Here is a 23,560-nt window from a genome sequence, read left to right as displayed (position 1 = left end):
TGAGTCTGCCTGTGACTGGAGGCTGGGAAGTATATAAGGCTGAGGCTGACAACCAAGTGAGTCAGAGAATGTAGGAACTGGATTCAACTCATGCCTTCATTTAATTTACATTTTTCAATGAGGGAGAGGGGAGAATGAGCCTGAAGTGAGGGGAGCTGTCTTGAAAGCAGTAAATTGGAGATGGGAATGTTTAGAGCTCTTATTTAGAATACTACTTATGATTTAAATCTCTGCGCTTTTAAAAAGAGAGAGGCAAGCTAGAATGTGCAGAGAAGGACAGCAGAATTGGCAGGATGAGAGGGGAGATAGAAAGAGCTAAATTTACACAGAGTAGAAAAGTGAGTCATGGGGAGGGACTGGAATATGAGCTGCGTTTTTAAAGACTGCAGTGTAGTAGGTAAATACAAGTAAGAGACTTTTTTTTTTTTGTTTGTTTCAAAGTGACAGACAGAAGTGCTCCAAGTATAGTACAGTGGAGAGAAAAAAGGAAAAATATAAGTTAAACAATGGGGCTAATGACTTTAAAGAAATACCAAATGCATGATTTCAATGCACACGTGCAAGACTGCAGTGAAGGGACCCTAAGAACTCTCACTCAGCTGAGCCTGCTGAGTCTCTGAGTAGCTGCTCAATACAAGTCCTGATATATGATACTGTTAGCTTGTAAGAACTAGATTGACTGAACAGTGTAGGTTCCTGGTGCATGTTTTTGCTATTTCCTACCTTGCTGGTCATGATGGTCCTGAAACACTTGGCTAAAGCAGATCATGTGCTAAGTCCCTCTTTTTGGCTTGGCACATTAGGCTGTCTCAAGCTATATGCTTTTGAAGGGTTAATTTTCTATTGGATCAGTTTGCTGACTGTGCCAGCATAAAGAAGGCAGCAGGAGTGCAAGAGCACTCTTTGAGTGGGATGAGACGCCTCTGAAAAGCAGCTCAAACTTGAATCAGTTCAAGCTTCTCATGAAACAGCACTGCAAATAGCATACAAGAATGTTCAGTTCGTAGATTTTTCCTTCCCTGGACATCTAACTGCGACACGCCTATAGTATTTTGCTTGAAGTGAGATTTTAGCCTCCTCCTTCGTTTGGACGTGATCTATTTTCTGTTTACTGATTTATACTGGGTCTGAAATTAGTGAGTTTTCTGGTTCTTATTTACACAAATATTGAGCTAAAGGGACAAGGTTGTGTTGAGGAGGTTATTCTGCAGCCCCCACGGACATTAAAGGCCTAGTTAAAACATTAGTGAGATTCCTTAAAAACTGTGGGGCTAGTTTTCATGTTGGGGTGAGCCAAGTGGTTTGTTCTGACTCATGAAACTTAGTTCATGCAACCGTTTCTATGGACTCTTCTGAGATGATAAAGCTGTCAGCAGTGTTTTTCAGCAATGTGTGTAGGTACGATTCTGGGTTTTAAAGATAGGAGTTAGAATATCATCAAGTAGATGTCTCCGATCAGGAGAATGAACATAAGTGATTGCAAGGGATCCCATGTTTCTACTGGTCTTCTGCAGGCTAGTCTTATACTTACAGGAATACAAGAATTTGCAGCAATTCGTTTTTTCTCTTGTGACTGCTTAGGCTTTCCAGAGAAATAATGCTGTGGCCATGCTTGTTTTCAGCTCTGCTTTGCCTTTGGTGTATCAGCTCATGCGTTTACTGAAAATAAAGGCAAGGATGATATTCTAAGAGAGTTATTTCTACTTCTTTGGTAAAGGGAGTTGGGAATGGGAGAACTTTGGACTGCTGAACTCCTATTAAAGCAAGGGAGTGAAGCCCAATGGAGTGGGAAATGTGAATATTACTTTAGTAATAAAAGATTGAATCTTTTATCTGTGTCTAAGCAGCAATGCATATATGCTTGACTAGTTGATTGCTGTTTACTAAATATTTCAATAATGCAGTTTGCAAGCCCTGAACTGATAATTTGTTTCAGTTAAAGAATGGTAGAAGGCTTGAAATGAGTTTTGTGCAAGAAAGATAATCAACGAGAGGGATTGCACCAACCAAAAGCAGGAACAGAGATGGGAAATGTTTTATTTCTTTTGAGAGGGATATTCAGTTTTTAGATAAAACATCAGAATTTATTTTATAATTTACAACACTAATAAAAGCCTTTGAGAATCTGAGTCAGTTACACTAAGTTTGTCTCTGCTGTTATGTTTTCTGCTCGTTCCAGTCTGACTACAAATATTCAACTTGCATTGGAGTCCTCAGATTATGCATCTCCCATAGGTTTTTCCTATAGGTTTTGGGAGAACTCTGCTTCTTCCTACCTGGCTGTTACAGGATCTGTTTATCTTGCAGATCTGAAGCCCTGCTGTGATGGGAGCCAATTATTCTGTGACATGTTTGTTTCCTGCTCTGGATCATGTTTACAAGCCAGAACGCTATAGTAATAATAGTAATAAGCAACCTCCCAGCTGTCATGCCGGCTTCTTAGACTTTCTGAAGTGTCAGCTCTTTGGCTCGCTGACAGAGTCTAGCTTGGAAGCCTTTGCTGCACATGCCCAAAGTAGTTCAGCTGCCTTCCTGCCTTGTGCCAGCAGAAACAACTTTGGATGGTTCCTAATGAAAGCTGCATGTAAGCAGAGGAATGATTTTCATTCTGTCCTTCTGCATGAAGTCCAGCATGATGAGAATGAGCCTAACTTCCTGTAGTAAGGGTGAGAGGATAGCTAAGTAAATGTGGCCTGAGGACTGATAAATAATACCGTTTTTCATAAGATATGCCATATCCCCTCCTAACTATCCCCCTATAGAGTGCTCTGAGCTTTCAGCTTGCGAATGTGTAGCTCCCTGGGACAGAGATTTGTTTGCTAAGCTCCATGCACTGTTGTACCACTTCTTATTTAAAGGGCCTGGAGAATCTTAAAACTGCTGAAAGTGGCCTGCTATTCCTGTTTCACTGGGACCATTGGGTAGGTCCTGTTCCGTTGTAACTCATTCAAGCCCAGGAGATGGTCTCTTCAGTTGTCAGGAGTAGGACTGTGAGTATACCTACTAAGCTGATTAGTCTCAGACCAAATTTTTGAGGTGATGCAAGGATAAAAATCTCATGAGTGTTCTGTTAAAAATGATAGAAATTTTAAGAGTTACTCTCCCTCTTCCCACTCTTCCCTTCAGTTATTCCACATAATCCCCAGTCTTGAGCTCAGATGTGAGCGCTCAGGTGAACCTTCACTTCTAAGTATCTAGTTTGACTAGATGAAAGGAACTCAGTATATGATTTCTCTTTAGAAGATACCAGTTCCCTGTTTACTGTTCCTTGTGAGTAAAGTTTATCTCATTACCTAGATATTTTATTTGACTTGGTATATGTGTGCTTCCTTTAGAAGGCATCACAACTGATGCGTTGCCCCCTCAGGTGTAGCCTTTGTGATCAGAGAGTTGTGAAAGACTGCGTGCTGATACCTTGTAGTAGTTTGTTTAATTTGCCAGCAGCATACTGTTGTTCAGTGGTTCTGCTCAGCAGTGCTATTGAAGATAGGATTTTCTGTAATTTCGGAACTAAATTTTCCGAAATACGGTTGGTGAAAGGTGGTGACTCCTGTTTCTTCCCAAGGGTGGATTGATGTCCTTTATTCTTGTCTCTGGAACTATTGCCCACTATGCTGCGGATCTCAGCAAACAGATCTGTTTGTGTGTATGTACATGTGCACACATGTAGCTATGTGTGGATATGAGAAACTTCAGCTGAAGAGTTGCACAGTGAGATGTTTCTGTGATGCTTGGGGCCAATCTGCAGTTGTTTCTAATGCAGATGGCATGAAAATATTTTCTGTTTATTTTTAAATTAGCTTCTTGTTCTTCACCTGACCAAGAGGTTATCTATGTAAACAAGCAGTGCTATTCAAACTGATGTGCTCTGAACTCTGAACACTGGTCACTCAGTAGTGTCCTTGGGTATAAAGCAACCTGGTCACTGTAGGCAACAGGGCTGACGTGTTCAAAGGACAGTGGGACGTGATTCGCTCTGTGTTCCACCTTATAAACTTCCCCTTGCCCTTTCCCTTCCCACCCCCCTTTGCTTGGCCATAAAAGAGCTCCCTGTGTAATAGGAGTTGGGAGAGGGGGAGGAATAGCAGGCCTATGATAGACCTAGCTTTGCTGAAACCTTGGATGATGTCCAGCATGACCATACTGAAGGATGAGCTCAGGGAAATGGTTGGAAGTTCAAAGACCTTTTTGTGGCACTTACTGTCAGTTGACAAATGTGCTCTCTTGAGCGGTTGCTGGCCAGTTTAGATCTTACTGCAGACCCCTCTTCCTTGTACTTGTTCCCCACCCAGTATCTCTGTTCTGCCTATGGAGTTGCTGCCCTTCTGTGCATTTGTCTGTCTTCAGCTGTGTCCTAGGACTTGCCTTTGCTCATCCTTTTAAAGAAAGCATTGTGGCTCTGCGCAGGTGTGGAGATCAGGCTGGAATTGAATGGGTGGAATTGAATGGGGAAGGGGAAATGAGGCTTAGCTGTGTTTACCGCTGCATTACCTAATCCTGCTATGCATAGTAATGAGAATATGCTAGTGCGGTCTGTGATTCCTCAGTGGAAGAACTGCCTCTGAAGGACTTCACAGAATCACAGAATGGGTAAGGTTGGAAGGGACCTCTGGAGATCTTCTAGTCCAACCCCCCTGCTCAAGCAGGGTCACCTAGAGCATGTTAGACGGGATCATGTCCAGGTGGGTTTTGAATATCTCCGGAGAAGGAGACTCCACAACCTCTCTGGGCAACCTGTTCCAGGGCTCTGTCACCCTCACAGTGAAGAAATTCCCCCTCACGTTCAGGCAGAACTTCCTGTGTTTTAGTTAGTGCCCGTTGCCTCTTGTCCTATCACATTGCAGCACTGAAAAGAATTCCCCATTGCCTTGACACCCTCCTTTCAGATACTTATAGACATTGATAAGATCCCCCCTCAGTCTTCTCTTCCCCAGGCTAGAGAGGCCCAGCTCTCACAGCCGTTCCTCATAGGGCAGGTGCTCCAGCCCTCTGATCATCTTTGTAGCCCTACACTGGACTCCCTCCAGTAGCTCCATGTCTCTCTTGTACTGGGGAGCCCAGAACTGGATGCAGGACTTGAGATGAGGCCTCACCAGGGCAGCGTAGAGGGGCAGGATCACCTCCCTTGACCTGCTGGCAACACTCTTCCTAATACACCTTGGGATCTCATTGGCCTTCCTGGCCACAAGGGCACCTTGCTGGCTCATGGTCAACTTGCCATCCACCAGCACTCCCAGGTCCTTCTCTGCAGAGCTGCTCTCCAGCAGGTCAGCCCCCAGCCTGTACTGGTACATGGAGTTATTTCTCCTTAGGTGCAGGGCCCTGCACTTGCCTTTGTTGAACCTCATGAGGTTCCTCTCTGCCCAACTCTCCAAACTGTCCAGGCTTGCAGCTTTCCTGGGAAAAAATTAATATCCTTAATTTTACATGAGGGAAAAAAGGAGATAAAGAGATAGGACTGTCCCACGGTCGTGCAAAAGTCAATAGCCAATGCTGGGAAGAGAACATTGGGGTTCTGTTTTCCAGTCTTCTGTTAATTCAGTTTGTTCAGAAGGGTCTTACTCCCAAAATGGCAATGAAAGAGCCTGGCAGAAGTTCTTACTGCTTACTTTGTATTGTCATGTACTTTTCTCCAGACCATAGGAGGAAGAGCATGGAATTGTGGCTTTTGAAACTAGTAAAAGCAGTAAAATGCATTTGTCAAAATGTATAGCTGTTCCATGACATCATGACAAAACAGTGGAGGTTGGTTGAATCCTATACTGTGCGTTTTCCTAAGTGCGACCTTTTAACGTTTGAATTTCCTCTTAACTTTTAAATTTCCAAACAGATTGTTTGGATGTATTTATAACAGCATTAAACATTAACTCTGGGTTAGTGTTATGCCTTCAGCTTTAACTCCTTATGAATATACTTGTAAAACCATGAAATAATAAATGACCAACAGAAGAGCTGAATAATATTGATAATCTCAGAACAAAAGGCTTTACAGTGAAACTGAATCCTGACACATTTAGAACGAATAGAAGAAAACGCAGGAATGTTTCAGTGTAGAGACAGTTTGCTCTTTAATGTCAAGAAGGGATTGTGGATTAGGGATGAAAAGAGCTGGGAAGAGGAGGTTAGGGAAAAACTTCTCCCGTATGAAAGCTGTTCCCAGAATCTTTTGCATTTGCCTTCAAAGCATCTGCTTCTGAACATTATTAGATTCAGGTTACTAGTTTACGTGGATCCCTGGCCTGATCGTGAAATTTCAGGCTTCATTCATTAGCTTTTTGTCTTAAATGGGTTTGTATTTTTTTTTCTTTTTGTTTCTCCTCTAAAGCAGAGCTCCTGTTGAAGGGGATTTATCTTCCCCCTGGTGTTGTCTGGGCTGGCACACAGTTGCTGTCTGCTGGGGTGGGAATTAGGTCCTTCTTTGTATGTGGCAGTTTGTGTCTTGCTCTCTTCACCCTGCTCTCCCCTCCCCTGCTCTTGAATCTCCATTTTTCATATTTAGGGAGAGTATGAAATTGGCTGAACTGCTCCCTGGAGGGGTGGAATTTCATTTTGTGTAGTTACCTCATGAAGAGATGCAGCAGTTCAATGGGATAATGGTGTCAGCTCTGAACCAGTGCTAATGTCCTAACCCTCTGGGAGCTTGAAGAATTCTCCCCTGGAGAGTCAGCATGCAAATTCCCTTCCAGGCGGCTCCTGTGCAGTCCTTTGGTGATTAGTCACGCTGGGACTGGGGAGAACAGACAGAAAAGCATATGCGAGGGGGGATGGTCTTAGTCCTGAAGCTGCAGCTGAGGCCAGGAAAGGTTTGCTCAGTGTGCAACGTATGGAAGTTGCACTTGAGAGAGAGGGGGCTAATCTGAGAGACTGACACTCTGAATCTAAAAATCTGTCTTGGTTCTGTTTGGAAGCAGAGTTTGAGAGGTAGAATATTTTCCCCCTTTGTCCGCTCTGGGGAAGAAGAAGGGTAAGGTCCTTCTGCATTTCAGTGCAGCTAAACTGGGATGCTAAGAGAGAACACCATGCAGGCAAATGGGTTAGCAATTGGAAGACCTGGATACTGTCAGATCTGTGGTATACAAATATAGATTTGTGTGCCTCTTTCTTCTTTATACCTCTCCGAGGACTAGAAGGGGCTAGATCTGGTCTGGACATGTCTGCATGGTGCATCTTGGAAGTGATAGGAAGGGCGTTTTCCCAAGATCCAGTGCCAGATTGGATGTGTTGTCATCTAATGCAGTGTTCAGTACTATCTGCAGTGACATTGTCCCTACACCAAAAAGGTAACATTTTGCTTCTGAGACCTGCTTTACAGGATGCTTTTATTTAGATTTGTTTTATGTATCCTCTCCAATTTTCATCTGGTTGCAGCTTGTTGTATCCCTTTTGTAAGATCCCACCTTGGGGTGAGGGAGATGTCTATTACAGAAGGCCTTGTCAGTGATTGTGGTGAAATGAGAGCTCGGATTTTTCTATCTGCCAGCTGTGAATTCTGTCTGTGCCTTGTCCTATGTTAAGTGCAGAAGGAAGTCTTGCTCTCCTCAGGTTTCTCTTCACTGGAAAGGGCCATTTAGGAAAGGATAGTACTGCCGTAAAATTCAGAGACAAATCAAATCTTGTGTAAATACCTGAGAATACTCTGTATTCTTAATTTAAGAGTTTGGGCAAATGATGAAAAATAGGAGGCCAGGAGCTGTGGCCAATTGGTCAAAGCTGCACAGTTGGCACTTGCAGTATGTAATCTCGGATGTGTAGAAATCCTTACCCAGCAAAGAGAGTGAGAGTGTATTGTATTCAGAGATTTCCGTTTCAGAATTACAGGTACAGAGATGCCTATGGCTGCACTATTGCAGGAATAGCTGAGGAGATAATCCAAATTTACTGTTAGGAAGAGGAAAAGAGTGTGTCTGTTTGAGCAGGTCTGGACTTAACTACGCTAGTGTGTTCTTCAGGTGGGAGGCTTTTAGGATAGATACGCTACAACAAGTTCTCCAACATTTCTTACGAAGAGCTGTGTGCGATTCTGCCTAGCCTCATCCATGCTGCTTTCACAGGACGTTGGCAGCAATCCTTGGCTCAGGGGAAGTGGAGGGTTGAGAAAGCTACAAAAGCTGAAAATGTGACTGTTTGCTCTCCTTACTAAATCCTCCCTGTCTGTGGCTGCTGTTTTCACCTTCTCCTCCCCCCCCCACATACACTCCCACCTCTGGAATAGTGTTGGTAGGGAAAGACATAGTAGCATAGCAGAACAGGGCTGGCCCACCTGGTGAGGGATGGGAGATGCTTGTCGGCAAGCTGGGCTGGGATGAAAGGGTTTCAGGCACTAGGTGCTCCAGCCTGTTCCCCTTTGCATCGCTGAGCTAGTGTTGTTTTTTTGGAGAACACACCTGTCAGGAGCAGAGTCATGTGCAGCCCCTTCCATACTACAGCTGGCAGTACTTGAAAGTGTGAACCTCCTGTGGTTGAGCATTTCCCTCATCTGCGAGGGGAAGGACAAGAAGGACAAGGCTGATGCTCCCCCTTGAATTCCAGCTTTGTGGCTTCAGGCCTCTTTGAACGCAGTAGAGTTGTGGTTGCACTAGATTGCCAGCAGGCTCCTGTGTTGGCAAATACCCTGTGTCTGTCCCTCTCCCCTGCCAGTTCTGGAGACCTCTAGCAGAGTCTGGGCCCCTGTGTACATACCTGGGGCACGGCGATCTACCCTCAACAGTGGATTCCTGACTCTAAGCTTCTCCTTACAAGTTCTTCAGTCAACCATGCTGATAGAGTCTCCTTGCTGAACCATACATTATGGCATGTGCCTTGCAAAATGCTGCGCCCAAAATGCTTCTGATAGTTCCTCACCCTAAAGAACACACTGTTTAGTAGGAACAGAGCACGGTGGGAAGCATACAGGAAAATGTTGTTAATGTATTTTTGCTCTTTATAAAAACAACAGTTATGAGATGATAACAGGCTGGGGAATGAAAATAAGGAACGCGGTGGGGAATTGTGGCTGCTACTTTGTGGTGGAAAGGTCAGTGCTCCTCTGGGGAGGAGAGACTGCCAAGCTACTGACCTATTGTGGCCCCTCCATCAGAGGCATGGTTTTTCCTGATGACTTGAAATTTCACATCTTTGTTTCTAAGAGGTGTAGTCCCCTTCCTCCAAGAGCAAAGGAGCTTCCCTTACAGGAAGGAAGCTGGCTGCAGCTCCATAGTGAGATATTTCTTTGCTGTTGCAGTGCTGCCCACCTGCTCTCCTTTGGACTTCCACTGCGACAATGGGAAGTGTATCCGCCGTTCGTGGGTCTGTGACGGAGACAACGACTGTGAGGATGATTCTGATGAACAGGACTGCCGTAAGTCATCTCTCTGGGGGGATCGGGTGGGTGTGGTGCCTGCCTGCCATAGCAGGGGGAAGTTAACTCTTTGTCGTAGGAGTGTAAGAATTGATCCACTGATTCAGTCCCTTGGCTTGTAGAAACTCTATCCTGCCTCTGACAGAGGTGACTACCTGATGTCTCAAAGCAAGGAGGCGCTGCTGCTGCCTTGGCTGCTGGCTTGCTGTTCAGCTCTGTGTCCTGGGGGAGGGGATGCCTCTCTGTCCAGCTGGAGAACAGCTTATACCCTGCAGCCCGGTAGTTAATGTCCCATGAAGCACTTCCCCAAGTGCACTCCTGTGTGTGGAAATGCCTAACCCCTTCCAACTGAACTGCCTGTCTGGCTGACTTCCTTTGGCTTCAGGTTCCACTGTCTGACTTTTCTGCTGTGCAGAGCTGTCCCCAGTGTCCTCTCTCTCCAGACAGAAATCCCTGAGGAGAGGTGCTGTAGGGATGCTGCCTGTATAGAGATGGGTTACCTGAAAGCTGATGGTCTGCCACGATGTGAGGCCCAACTTTAAAAGACATGCTCTGGTGGGCCACTAGCTGTGGGCACACCTACGGCTACTCTTATGCCTCTAAAGCTGATTAAAATTGAGAGAATTTTGCCTGTGCTATTGGAACTCAGCCCCATCCTTTCCCCTTTGTGCTGAGGACAAGGGTTACTTGTGATTGACTTTCATTAGCAAAGGGTGTTCAGGGATACAGCTTCCCTTTCCTGCAACAAATCAGCCAGTCTGTCCTTGGCAGCACGTGCCAGAGAGCCAGTCTGTTATGTAGCACTTGAGCTTCAGCTTCTCTGAGACTGCACTTGTTGCTAGGGCTGGCATGAAGCTGCAGTTAGGAGCAGAGCTGTTTTGCTGTCATGTAGTGATGCTTGCAGCTACTTAATAGGTGTTGTGCTGCAGCCCTTGAATTCTGCAAAAATTGCATGCATGGTGTTCCAGAGTGGCCCTGATAGAAGACCCACATCTCAAGAAAAAAGAAAATAAAGCTCTTGTCTGTAAAGTATCCTGTGTCATTTTAGGAATTCACGCAATACTTGAATAGGAATTAATTCACTTATCAGTGGGTATGCCCCTGATCTTTCTCATCCTTTTGGGTAAAGGGCTGGAGAAGCAGAGGTTTGACATCCTGTGTGATGCTGTGTATGACAGGACTAAGCTCAGTTCTTCCAGTCTCTCTTCAGTGATTCTCCTGAAACAAAAGGTAGATAGATCTGGGTGTGTTCAGTCTTCTGTTTCTCAGAACAGGTTAGAGTGCCCTCATATGTAAGGCAACAGTGGAAAAAGGTGTGATCAGAAGATTCAGAGACTATTGAAAGGGAGAAGGCAAGGCTCAGTAAATAAGAGACTTCTGGAGAGTTGTCCAGACTAGGTGCTTACCATAAAAGGGTTTCCCTTGGATGAGCACCCGGGTCCTCAGCTGCTAATTTTGCAGTCCCTTTCCCTTCCATGCTGGCCTGCAGACAAGCCTCTGTAAAAGTTTGACAAAGAGCATGGAATGAGGTTGTAAATACTGGAGAGTTGGGATGAGGAAGTTTAAACTTCTCTCTTTTCAGTGAATTTTTCCTTTCATTTGAAGATAGCTTTGGCATTGTTGTGAAAAGAAGGTGGAGCTATAATTTGACTAGCAAGTATTTGTTTGGTAATGATAAGACCTATTCATTTCTTTTAAAAGTGACCTGGGTTGCTTTTTGGTGCAGGGATCTCTTAAGCTTGGCTTGGGGTTGCGCAAGAGTCCTAGCACAAGGTGGGTGGCTCTGTTGCTCTGTTCCAGAAGCCTCTTTCCAGCCATGTTCTTGAGTTTTAGAGCCTGCTGTACTGGTGACTAGCAGTTGGAGTGGAAGAGAGTCACTTAAGGAATCTTACATTGCCCACTTGATATTATTAGGGGAAGGGAAATGAACACTCCAGCGTGGTGGTGTCCTCGGAAGAGGATGTTGCTCCATTTGTGACATGTGATCGACTTGGCGTTCTGCAAAGTGAATCTTGCCTTGCTTTCAGCTTACTCTCCATTGTGTCCCTGCAGCACCACGAGAATGTGAGGAAGATGAATTCTCCTGTCAGAATGGATACTGCATCCGTAGCCTGTGGCACTGTGATGGTGATAATGACTGTGGTGACAACAGCGATGAACAGTGTGGTGAGTAATGTGGCCTTGCCAATGCAATGAATGACAATATCGGCCACCTGCCCTGCCAGTGCTTGCAAAAGGGTTGCACAGGCTCCTACGTGGACAGTTTTGTGATTCCCCTTTAGCACAGCAAGGGCTTGCAGCTGGCTTGTCTGGACTGGCCCTGTGGGCCATCCCTTCCCATAGATGGCTACTTGTGATATGAGGCTGTGAGGTTCACCTACCAGATGAAAATCGCTTGAGATTTATTACTCCTTGACATGGCACTGTGAATTCCCATAGATTCCTTTAAATCCATCACTCTGCACCAGCTAAATGAACATTGATGGGTTTGTCCAGGTACTGCATAACATGGGCATGTTAGGTTTAATGGGCAAACTTGTTGTTTGAGGGCACCCTGGGAGCTTCAGAAGCATGATATGGTCGTTTTCCTGGATACACAGAGGAAAGTCAAGGCTTGATTTGCATTGTGTCTCGGCAGATATGAGAAAGTGCTCAGAGAAGGAGTTTCGCTGCAGTGATGGTAGCTGCATAGCTGAGCATTGGTTCTGTGATGGTGATACAGACTGCAAGGATGGCTCAGATGAAGAGAATTGCCGTAAGTACTGTTTGCTTTGTAACCACAGGAAATAGCCTTTTGGACCTGCTACTGTCTTGGGGTTTGGCATCTTTTCTGCAGAAGTGATCAGAAACGAATTAGTCCTGCCTGTACAGGCAGCTAATGCTATCTTCAATTGTCTTATCTACCTCAGTGGGGGGCATAAGAGGATGGTGTGTCTCTTGTACTACCTTGCAGAAATACTTGGGACTGTTCCTAGCTGCTTCTCTCTTTCTTCCCAAGGCAGTGCGACCTTTAGCCAGAGCAGGGAGCTTATGTTCTAGTAAATACAGCTCTATATTAAACTATGGAAGTTGAAAGGCACAGGGGAAGGGGAGAAAGCTATTCCCTTCTTTATTCTCTTGTCTTGTTCCTGCTAGAAATTTTTGGGGAGCTCTGCCCGTTCACAGCATCCTTAGAGAATGCACATCCCCAGCTCATGCTGCGAGAGCTGCCTGCCATGCCAACCTCTTCTCACTCAGACGCTTTACTCAGGACTGTGTCCAATAAGGACCAGTATGATGAGTGAGCTGGAAGCTGGTTTGGCTGATGGGGATGGGGGGGTGCTTTGAGAGCCCGCAACAGTTGTTTTATGTCCCACCTTCACAGGCTTGTAGCAAGTGGGACAGGAGCCTATTATGTCCCTTACTAACCCATGCTGCCCCTCTCTCATGTCCCTGAGCAGCAGTTAGTGTCTGTGGAAGTTGCAGTGGTCCCTTCCCCCACCCTGCTCTCAAAGGCATTTGGCAGAATTTGTTCTAGATAGCAGGAAACTTCAAAAGGCTCTGGGAGGGAGATCAGGACCGCCAGCTCCTGAAGGGCAGGGGGAGTGGATGCATGGGGGAGTTGTCTTTTATCTCTCCAGATAATGAGAGTTGGCAGGGAGCCAGGGGCTGCAAACATTTCTAAGCCAGAAAGGGCTCTGAGAGGAAACCAGCCTCGCTCCCTCTCTTTTCCTCCTCTCTCCTTTCTCCCTGCCTTGCCTGCTACTTCCCTGCAGGCCAAGATAACCCCTGGGGAGGGGAGGGGAGATGTTTCAACCTTGCCCCTATAGGGGTGTGGGGACAGCAAGAATTGGTGTCCCCCTCAAAAAAAAGCTGCAATGCTTCTCAGATCCTGGCTAGCTATTTTCTATACTCTGTAAGACATTTTAAGTATAAGCGCTTTGCTAAGAAGCTCAGTTTGGTTACCTCCCTCTCTCTTCTTACCGTCTTCCATGGGGTTTCCATCTTTGTCTTTAGTCCTGCCTCTTTGTTCATCTAGGACAAGGTGGGACTACTCTGTTCTTTTCTTGTTGGCAGATATTTGTTTTGTTTTTACATTTGAATAACACTAAAATGCCTCGTAATGTGTGCCTCACCAAAGGAATCTGAAAGGTTTGTTTGGGTCTCCTCAAGAAGAAAATGTAGTCAGTGACTTAAATTCTTATTCAGTATTTGGTCACTGGATGTTTGCTGAACAGGATCTCTGAACTGCCTACCTACTGCCTCTGCCCTCTGCTTTAGGCTGAAGATGCAGGCATGACTAATGTTCCAGGTTCTGTCAGTCTTTTTCTTTTTTTTCATGGATTTATTATTTGAGCTCCTCAGCTGAAGACTGAGTGTATGTATTGAAACATGCAATTCATTCTCTGGACAGTGTGAGAAGAGGTGTCAGATTCTGTCCTGTACGACTTGGATATTTTTCATCACTTTCCACATAGTGTACTGCTGAATAGAGAACAGTGGGGAGATCGTTGACTGTTACTTTGCTGGCCTCTGCCCAGGGTCATCTGTCTAACAGTACTCCTTATTGATAAGTCACAATTTGTTTTGGCGACATCTTGAGAGGAAAGGGAGGGGCAAAACCTCAAAGATCAGGTACAGACCTGGGCACCTTGATGCTTCCTTTTCTCTTCAAATGCTTAATTTTGTTAAAATTTTAAAGGAATTGTTCCATTATGTTTCTATATTTTGATCTCACACTCTGACATACCTCAATCCAATACAGAGCTACCCCAAAGAATAGCTTTATTTTTCCTTCCCTTTTTTTTTATCTGCTTTTTTGAGGCTTAATAAACAATTTAAACTTTTTCCAGAGGGCACTAAGCCATAGTATCTTTAATGTAAGACAGAAAAAGGATCTTTTAATGTAAGATAGAAGACGACACTTCTAGATCCTTTTTCTAGCTTTACCATCATCCTTTTATTTCTGCATAGCTGCTTCCTCATCTACGGCTTACTGTCTCTTGGAAGGTTTGTGTTGTATAGTAACATCCTATGTAAGTTTTTTAGTGGGTTGACAACCAACATTCAAGTTCCTCTCTGTAATGCAGGTCACACAGAGGTATGCAGCAGTGGCTAGTAATTTTGACCACTTTTGCAGTGAATGCTTGTTAGTCCATTATTAGATTGAAGAAGGTAACATCTAAACTGGATTGTGGTCTGTCACCTCAGATGTGTTTCCTGTTATTCCTTTGTTAGCATCAGACATTCCAGCTGCCACCTGCAGCTTGGAGGAGTTCCAGTGTGCATATGGACGCTGCATCTTGGACATCTACCACTGTGACGGGGATGACGACTGTGGGGACTGGTCTGATGAATCTGATTGTTGTAAGTTAGTACAAGGTGATATACTGGTTCAAGCATCTGACTTGCAAACCTAAATGGATCTAGCATTGACTGGGGGAAGGGCTGCTGTGTAGACAGGTGTCTAGAGGTGATACACAAACTGGTTCTTTCATTTTTGTATTTTCTAATGCAGGATTGTGGGGAGTGTTGGTGGGAGTTCCTGTGTAGTCAGGGCACTTCCATATACAAGAATTGAAACCCTTTCACAAGGGGTCTTTTCAGAACCAAGTTCTATGACAGTGAAGCACAAAGATGGCACTGAGGAATTTTTGGGGATGTTTCTTTAGTCTGAGTTTGTTCTTTATATTCTTTACTGTCTCTACAGCATCTCACCAGCCATGTCGCTCTGGGGAGTTTATGTGCAACAGTGGCTTGTGCATTAATGCTGGCTGGAGGTGTGATGGAGACTTTGACTGTGATGACCAGTCAGATGAGAGAAACTGCAGTGAGTGCTGGGGATTGGTGGGAGTGTTCGGTTTCTGTAGATGCAAGACTGTGTGGGGGAGCATTAGCTTTGGAATAGGTCTCTTTAGATCCTCCTTGCTTATCTAATTGTCTCTTTTTTTTTCCTCAGCTACATCTATGTGCACTGCTGACCAGTTCCGCTGTAAATCAGGGCGCTGTGTCCGTCTCTCCTGGCGTTGTGATGGGGAAGATGACTGCTCTGACAACAGTGATGAGGAGAACTGTGAGAACACAGGTACGGCCTGCTGCATTGCTGCTTGTAGCTAATGTTTCCATCTTGGAGGCAGTAGGTGGTGAAGTCCTGGATGACTCAATTGAGTTCAACCTAGACTGTTCATGTTTCCCAAAGCACAGGATCTGTAGGCTATAGTCTAGACTCGCAAACAGATCCAGATCTGTTTGCTTAAACTAACTTAAGTAGTAGTGTTTTCTGGTCAAATACTAGGTCCCTGTATCTTCCTAACCTGTCCACACATTATGGATTACCACATATGTCTGATACAATTCCATTCAGACTTTGAAACACTAATAGTGTGTGTCAAATTGTTACCCATGTCTGATGGACTGAGTTTAACTCGTTTCTTCACAAAATTTTGAGATAGCTTTAGTACTGCCACATGAAGTTGCCAAGTGATTCTATAAGGGAATAGAATCAAAACAGGCATTTAATGAAAATGAAAGCTAGAGACTTTATTCTAGAGATAAAGGGTGCAAGCCACTTTCAAGCATTTGCTCGGGAGCCTCTCTTCCTGTTTCTAGCAATCATCTCACATATAGCCATTCTTTCATAAAATGGTTAATATGGAGAAGAGAAGGGTTTCAACAGATCCTAATGTTGTAGTGGCCCTCAAGGAATGTCTAAAGTCTTCCATTTTCCTTAGTTCCTCCAGGATATCTGAAGGCCTTGCTGAGGCAAGTGTGCACTGGTCAGTGAGTTCCTCCCAGTGAGTAGAGGCCAGGTGTTCATACTGATGATTCTACATCTGTGTATTTTATTGAGTTGAAGGGTGATGAAAGGGTTTTGTAAAATTATGCCCATTGTTCGGGCCTGTGGGAGATGGGATAGGACTGTTGCACAAAAAGAGATGAGCTCAGAGGGTCTGGAGAGGCACACTTTGTAGTGATTTGAGAGCTGATGCTCTAGATCTGTCAGCTGTCATGAGCATCAGTGTGCAGAGATGGTGCTGATCCTGAAAACAGGAATTGTACTAACAGACAAGGTGATAACCCGATTGTCTTCATGCTGATAACTGAGGTATTGAAAACAAACATTGAAAGAATAGTTGCAGCCCAGAAGCCCAGTCAAACTTCCAGGGTCACTGAAATTCAAACAAAGTAAGGGGGCGAAAAAAAGCAGGGAAAAAGTAACAGAGTTTCCAGTCCTAGCAGAATGTGTACTGGCTTGTCTGGTAAGAAGTAGTGCATTCTATTAGTGTCTGTAGCAAGAGTTTAAAAACCTATGTCATCTCTGATACTTTATCATGTATGGTGAGAAAATTCCTAGGGCATTAGGAGATCAGCTCATGTAAAGATCTTTATGGTCATTATGACAAATGCAATTCAAGTTTTAGAATCCTTCATATAAACCCGCTTACGTGCTCTGAAAAGTGAATTTCTGTGTGGTTCATTTTCCAGTTAGTGGATCTGTTGGTTCTTACTAGTTCTTGCTCGTCGTCTCACAACTGCCCTTTTCCATGCAGCTTACGGACACTCTACCAATCTACTTGTTTTTTCTGCGATTACTGTATTGTTGTGAGAGGGTGGTGATTTAGAAATCACTGAGTTAGTTTGAGAGGTACAAGAAATAAGAGGCAACAGGATAGTGCAATTATCGCTGAAGAATCTCTACAAATGGCATTGCTTTGCTTACAAGAATACTCTGTACAGTCTCCCTGCCAAGAGCAGAAGTTGAAGTGTGTAGCTCATGTGTGAAATCCTGTTCCCGGAGCTCAGATTTCAAGGATGCATATAAATCCCATTCCAAGTCCGTCACAGTGCAGTTAGGGTTGGACAAGACGCTCATTCCTAGGCAGGTTTAAAATCCATAGCCATGCTGGGGTGACATCTCAGATGATTAAAGTCAGAAACTGGCTCCTCTCTGACATGCTGAGGAGAGTTGTGGAATCTGGAACCAAAGGGAATTAAGCCAGGACCTTCCAGTCATTCTGAGAGAAACTAAATAGCTGAACTTCCTGATAAAGCAACGTTAGACTCAATCTGGAGGAGAGTTTGCAGGCCTCTAAATCAGCACAATGATAAGAGGATCACTAAGGGGTACGAGATGAGCTGAATGCAAGGGAAGAGGACCATTGATTTGTGCTCATATGTAATGATTGTAACAAATCTTGGAAAATATTCTGCATCCTTTTCTTTAACCTGACAGTTGTTCCATCAGGCGGCCTTTGTGCTTAATTTTTCCTTTCTCTACTGCAGGAACCCCCCAGTGTGCCCCAGACCAGTTCCTGTGTGAGAACGGACGCTGTATTGGCCAGAGAAAGCTGTGCAATGGTGCAAATGATTGTGGAGACGGCAGTGATGAGAGCCCACATCAAAACTGCCGTGAGTCTTCCAAATTCAGTATTAAGCATAATCAGAGATGGAGTCAATCTGGTGTTACTGAAGGACATGTGTAGGGAGGGAAGCCCAGATTGCAGTAATGGGAGAGTATGGGTTGAAAACCGAGGCAAATGACTTCTGTGATGATTTTGCCAATTACAGACTGCAGAGAGGGAACAATGGGGAAAAATTACACTCTCAGATGTAAACATTGATTTGCAGAGATGATGAATCCCAAAGCATGTTGTTCCAAGCTCCGTTGTCCAGGTCCCATTTGATGCAGATCCCCTTTGGCTGTGGGCTTCTGGGGAGCGTTATGACTAAGACAAGGCAGCTTAAGTCACCACCTCTGCCTTCCCCCTCTTGCTCAGCCTATTTTGAGGGGCAGCGGCTGTCCTAACAGCTGAGGACACAGCAGCTGCCTTGTGGTTTCAGCTTGGTTATGTTCACACGTTGCTGTCACAGGTCCACGAACAGGGGAGGAAAACTGCAATATCAACAACGGTGGCTGTGCTCAGAAGTGCCAGATGGTACGAGGAATGGTACAGTGCACCTGCCACACAGGTTACAGGCTTCTGGAAGATGGACGATCATGCCAAGGTGGGTCCCTGCTGCTTTGATTTGCTTGGTGTTAATGGTTTTGATAGGGTGTAAATCACATTATGAAAGCAGAAACAAGCTATCAGTGATGTTTTCTGGTGTGCTGATGATATAGTAGTAACTTTGTCCCATTGTCTGCAACATGCAGATGTGAATGAATGTGCGGAGGAGGGTTACTGCAGCCAAGGCTGTACCAACAGTGAAGGAGGCTTCCAGTGCTGGTGTGAGCAAGGCTACGAGCTGCGGCCTGACAAGCGCAGCTGCAAAGCTCTAGGTAAAGAGCCTTTCGTGTGTCCATGTGTGTGTATTGACCCAGTTCTCCTGATTTTGTCTTTAATGCTTCATTGACAGCATTGTTCTGTTCACCAAGCCAATATGTGAGGCAGAGGAAATACTCAGGTTTGTATTAGATCTGGACAGGTTGTCAGCAAATGCCTTTAGAATTTTTTTACAATTTTGATCATGGAGAGGCACTTTAGTGTTTCCTTTCCTCTCTGACGGGACAACCCTGCTTTTTTTTCTTTCTTTCTTTCTTTTCTTTTTTTTTTTTTTCCTTCCCTAGTCCCTTACTACCTTGCCATTCCTGGTGACCCATACTCTGGGATAGAAACAGCATTCTACCTCAGATGCTTTCTTGTCAGTCTGGTTGTATAACACTTCCTTGCCCTGATTTGACCTTTGCTTATCACTAGTCCTGAATGCTGTGAGTGGCTGCTGTATGGACACCTGGTGTTTTTAAGGGCATCCATACATTTAACTTGACTTCTCAGCTTCCCTAATGTAACTCGTAAAAGATTTTGGATTTTTGTTTCCAGTGGAAATGTCTACTGAGCAGACTTCAACTGTGTTTGTCTTGCCTTGACAGTAAGCTATGTAGAAGGTGTAGTAGAACATATGGGTTTGTGTGGATGGGAAGTGAATATGGGAAAAGCAAACCACAGCCTAACTGTCAGATGTCTGCTTAGTGGTGTGGCTTCAGAGACTGAGGTGAGATGGGCTCAGGTGGGACGTGGAATGATCAGTTCTTGCTGAGTGAATGTTTGCCAAGTGCTTTGAATCTCCTTGTCTCAGGGTTGGGACTGCGTATTTGGAATGTGAAAACTCCTCTCCGATGTGTTTTGTACCTAGGAGTTGACTTCCTGTTGCCAGTACTGCAGAACTATATTCTGGAACTTGAAGGAGAGGGAATGGCAGGCAGGACCCTGTCAAAGTACTCTAATGTTGTCTTCGTATATATCCTCAGGGCCAGAGCCAGTGCTGCTTTTTGCCAATCGGATTGACATCCGACAAGTATTGCCTCATCGCTCGGAGTATACGCTGCTCCTGAACAACCTGGAAAATGCCATTGCTCTTGATTTCCACCACAGCAAGGAGCTGGTGTTCTGGTCTGATGTTACTCTGGACCGCATCATGAGGGCCAACCTGAATGGTAGCAATGTGGAAGAGGTGGTTTCCACAGGGCTGGAGAGCCCAGGTGTGTCACCACAAAAGAGACAAAGGCCTGGGGAACTGGTGATGGTGTGAGAACAGGGATGAATGAGTAGGGAGAAGTGGATACCTGGTGTTCAGAATGGAGTGCATCTCCCTGAGCAAGGGGATAGGCTGAATTAAGTATGTGTAAGATCAGCGTCTCTCTGGAGTTCAGCCTGGTGGTAGGGGGGAAGAAAGACTGAGCTGAGCCTCTCCTGAGGCTAAGATGGGAACTTCTTTCTGGGCAGAGCCTGTTCCTGTTTTCATTTTGTGTAATTCTCTCCTGGAGACAGGTGGACTTGCTATTGACTGGATCCATGACAAATTGTACTGGACAGACTCTGGGACATCTCGAATTGAAGTAGCAAACTTGGATGGCACCCACAGGAAGGTGCTTCTGTGGCAGAACCTGGAGAAGCCACGAGCGATTGCCCTCCATCCTATGGAAGGGTGAGTGGGAATGTGGAGTCTCTGTGAGCCCTCCATACAAAAATAAGAGTGAACAATGAAGAGACTGTTCTTGGTCACAAAGGATTCCTCTGGGCTCAAACCTTTGTTTGGTACCACCAGCTTGTGAAACTAGAAGGTGCTGGGGTTTCAGATCTTGAGTTTTATTCTAGGGTTTTCAGGTTTCATCAGCCTAAAACTGAAGGTTGTTGCCTTGTTAGCTGTCACTTCTCCCATGGCCTAGTCTTATGGTCGAGGTCACAGGGATAATAACTGTTTTGCCCTAGATGGGAAGTGTTGCTTGGTGCAGTGTGTGAGGCATCAGTTTCCTGACTTGTTTCTCCCTGCTTCCTCTAGCACTATCTACTGGACTGATTGGGGCAACACTCCCCGCATTGAGTATTCCAACATGGATGGCTCCAATCGACGCATCATTGCAGATACGCACCTCTTCTGGCCCAATGGACTGACAATTGACTATGCAGGGCATCGAATGTACTGGGTGGATGCCAAACACCATGTCATTGAGAGGGCTGACCTTGATGGGAGGAATAGGAAAGCTGTTATTAGCCAAGGTACTCACTGGAACAGCTCAGTGCCATAAAAAATACAGTAGCATGGAGTAAGTTTCAGAACCGCCTGCTTGAAGGTGGCTACCACTTCCATGCATGTCTCTCAATTCTTTTACTGGGAGATGAATTCTGCTGTTGCTGAGGGATGAGCTTTACTATCATCTTCCCAGACTTCCCGTGGACAGGAGAGGGGAAGTGTTTGTTGCTTTGATGTGAAGTGGATTTAATGGATTGACTGTGCTGAGGCTGAAGAGACAATGGAAAGAGCTTTCCTTTGCCTCTCTGCAAGCCTGAATCCTGTAACACGTGATTGAAATGTCCCTGTAATGAATTTCTATTACAGGCCTCCCACACCCCTTTGCTATCACTGTATTTGAGGACAGTCTTTACTGGACAGACTGGCACACCAAGAGCATCAACAGTGCCAACAAATTCACAGGCAAGAACCAGGAGATCATCCGCAACAAACTCCACTTCCCCATGGACATCCACACACTGCACCCTCAGCGCCAGCCAGCAGGTAACTGCAGAGAGGGTAGAGACCCAACTGAGCCACTGGAAGACTTATAGCTACCATCCAGACTGTTGGCAGGGAGATAACAAGGCTGAACCCAGGACACTGGCACATCCATCACCTCTGTCCTGTTCTCCCATGGAACTTGCTGCATCCAGCCTTTAGCATTAGAGCCTTCAGCACCAGGAATCTGGTGGTGGACGTTACTACAGCTCCCCCTGCTGACATTGAGAGTGAATGCTTTTCAATAAGGAATATCTGTGGCTTGTCTACAGGAGCTATTTTGGAAAAAAAAATTTTTTGTAAGGATGTGCAAATAATGAGTGACACTTCTGCTACTCCTTTTAAATTACTGTAATCCACTCTGGAAGTCGATTGAGTTACATACATTATTTCAAAGTCGACTCCTAAAAACGGAGTTAGTGTTTTAATGTGTATCTTCTCTTATTCTCAAATAATTTTTCAGAGTAGACAAGTTAAGTTATCTTATTTGTGTGGGGCTCAGGCACTATAATGAGCAAAGAGGAAGTTCATGCCAGTACCAGTAACAGAACTTTCCTTCTGCCTTTGCTGGCATTTTCCCTCATTCTCTTTACTCTTTACCTTATGCGTGGTTGTTTTTGTTTTGTTTTGTTTTGTTTTTTATCTTTGGCTACTTGAGCAGGGAGAAATCGTTGTGGGGCCAACAACGGGGGCTGTTCTCATCTCTGCCTGCCGAGCAGCAAGGATTACACCTGTGCCTGCCCCACTGGCTTCCGTAAGACCAGCAGCCGTGCCTGTGCCCAGAGTAAGTGAGGTGGGACCAGAGCCTGCATGCCCAGATGTTTGTGGGGGTGGCAGAGGGTCAGCAGTGGGAGTAAGCAGCAGCTGTTGCTTCCAAGGGGATGCAACAGGAGAGACTGGGGTTGCATTGGGGGCTCTGCTGGAGGATGCCTCACCTTTCTGATACGTTCTCTTTTCCCCTTACTGGGCTTGGTGGGTAGGGGTGCAGGTAGGTTTGTTCTTCAGTCTTTAATTCAGGGCTGCTACTGATGCTGTGCTGCCTGTCGTAAGTGACTGTTTCCCTAAAGCTCCCATAGGAGCTGTGTCAATGGTGAATTAAAGATTCAGACCTATTGACTGTCAAAATTACTCTTGGTTTACAGCCAGATGGGAGAATTCGGCCAACTGTCTCCTGGATTCTCAAAAGATGGCACAGCTCTTTGATTTGGAGAGAGATTTGCACCACTCTTTTGAAGAGCTTTCCCCTCTCCCTCCCTCTCCCCCCCCCCCCCCAACCACATAGACATCCCCAGGAGACAGCTCCCAACAGCTCTGTTCTCCTTTTCCCTCCTCTCCCATTAGATGCCATTTCTTGCTACAAATAAAATCCTGGGCTGTGACCTACCAGTGGAGTTTGGCTATAATAGGGAATTGTCTATGTCTATCGCTATGTTGTTGAACTTAGAGAAATTAAAAGAAGACCTTTCGACCTTTGATCAGGTCTTGACAAGTTCCTGCTTTTTGCCCGAAGGATGGACATCCGTCGGATCAGCTTTGACACAGATGACCTGTCAGATGATGTCATTCCCCTTGCTGATGTGCGCAGTGCTGTGGCTCTGGATTGGGACTCAAAAGATGATTATGTCTATTGGACAGATGTTAGCACTGACTCCATCAGCAGAGCTAAATGGGATGGATCAAGCCAAGAGGTACAATGCTAACTACGTGTGGGGATCGTCTAGCCAGCAGGTTCTTTGAGCATCAGACTTGAAGCTATTGGGGTAAACTGGCCTTCTAAGGGGGTGTAGTTCATGTTCTGACTTGTTCTTTAGCTTACCTAGCTGTGGCTTAGAAGAGCTCTGAAATCACTGAAAACTTCACGCACGTGCTTGCTGTACATTCATGCTTATCTGGAAAACCTTGAACTGGGACATGAAGCATACTGATTTGCAAGCTGTGGGCACTTCCTTTGTTGTAGTCCTAAAATCAGAAAGGAGGGTGTATTACATCCTCTGTTATGCACCCCGCTTGGAACAAGAGCCACATTTCCTGGACTGTTATGTGCACATTTGCTTTAGGCTAATATTGCCATCAAGAAAGGGAACAGAGTTGCAGTTTGAATAGACTTGCAAAATAGATATTACTCCAAATGTAAGACTGAAACAAAACTTTAAGTCCTTAATCCTCTCTCTCTTATGGTCTTGTTCTGCTTTGACTTTTATCTTTTGAAATTTTTGTTGTTAGTGAGCAGGC

The 23,560-nt window shown here is 45.1% G+C and overlaps 1 protein-coding gene across 1 annotated transcript in view; it reads left to right on the top strand.

Annotated features, from left to right (window-relative positions):
* Positions 1 to 23,560, top strand: part of LRP4 (LDL receptor related protein 4) — an 86,130-nt gene that overhangs the window by 43,223 nt on the left and 19,347 nt on the right. Inside the window, exons 3-17 of the mRNA XM_062576275.1 lie at positions 9,221 to 9,337; positions 11,390 to 11,503; positions 11,976 to 12,092; positions 14,555 to 14,683; positions 15,027 to 15,146; positions 15,276 to 15,401; positions 17,600 to 17,725; positions 18,188 to 18,322; positions 18,471 to 18,596; positions 19,566 to 19,796; positions 20,086 to 20,242; positions 20,597 to 20,814; positions 21,155 to 21,331; positions 21,990 to 22,112; positions 22,808 to 23,016. Coding sequence (XP_062432259.1) covers positions 9,221 to 9,337; positions 11,390 to 11,503; positions 11,976 to 12,092; positions 14,555 to 14,683; positions 15,027 to 15,146; positions 15,276 to 15,401; positions 17,600 to 17,725; positions 18,188 to 18,322; positions 18,471 to 18,596; positions 19,566 to 19,796; positions 20,086 to 20,242; positions 20,597 to 20,814; positions 21,155 to 21,331; positions 21,990 to 22,112; positions 22,808 to 23,016 — 2,225 coding nt within the window. The remainder of the gene's footprint in view (positions 1 to 9,220; positions 9,338 to 11,389; positions 11,504 to 11,975; positions 12,093 to 14,554; positions 14,684 to 15,026; positions 15,147 to 15,275; positions 15,402 to 17,599; positions 17,726 to 18,187; positions 18,323 to 18,470; positions 18,597 to 19,565; positions 19,797 to 20,085; positions 20,243 to 20,596; positions 20,815 to 21,154; positions 21,332 to 21,989; positions 22,113 to 22,807; positions 23,017 to 23,560) is intronic.

The sequence above is a fragment of the Rhea pennata genome, chromosome 5 (genome assembly GCF_028389875.1).
Source record: "Rhea pennata isolate bPtePen1 chromosome 5, bPtePen1.pri, whole genome shotgun sequence".
NCBI classification, from domain to species: Eukaryota; Metazoa; Chordata; class Aves; order Rheiformes; family Rheidae; genus Rhea; species Rhea pennata.
This window is presented reverse-complemented; position numbering and strand designations above follow the sequence as displayed.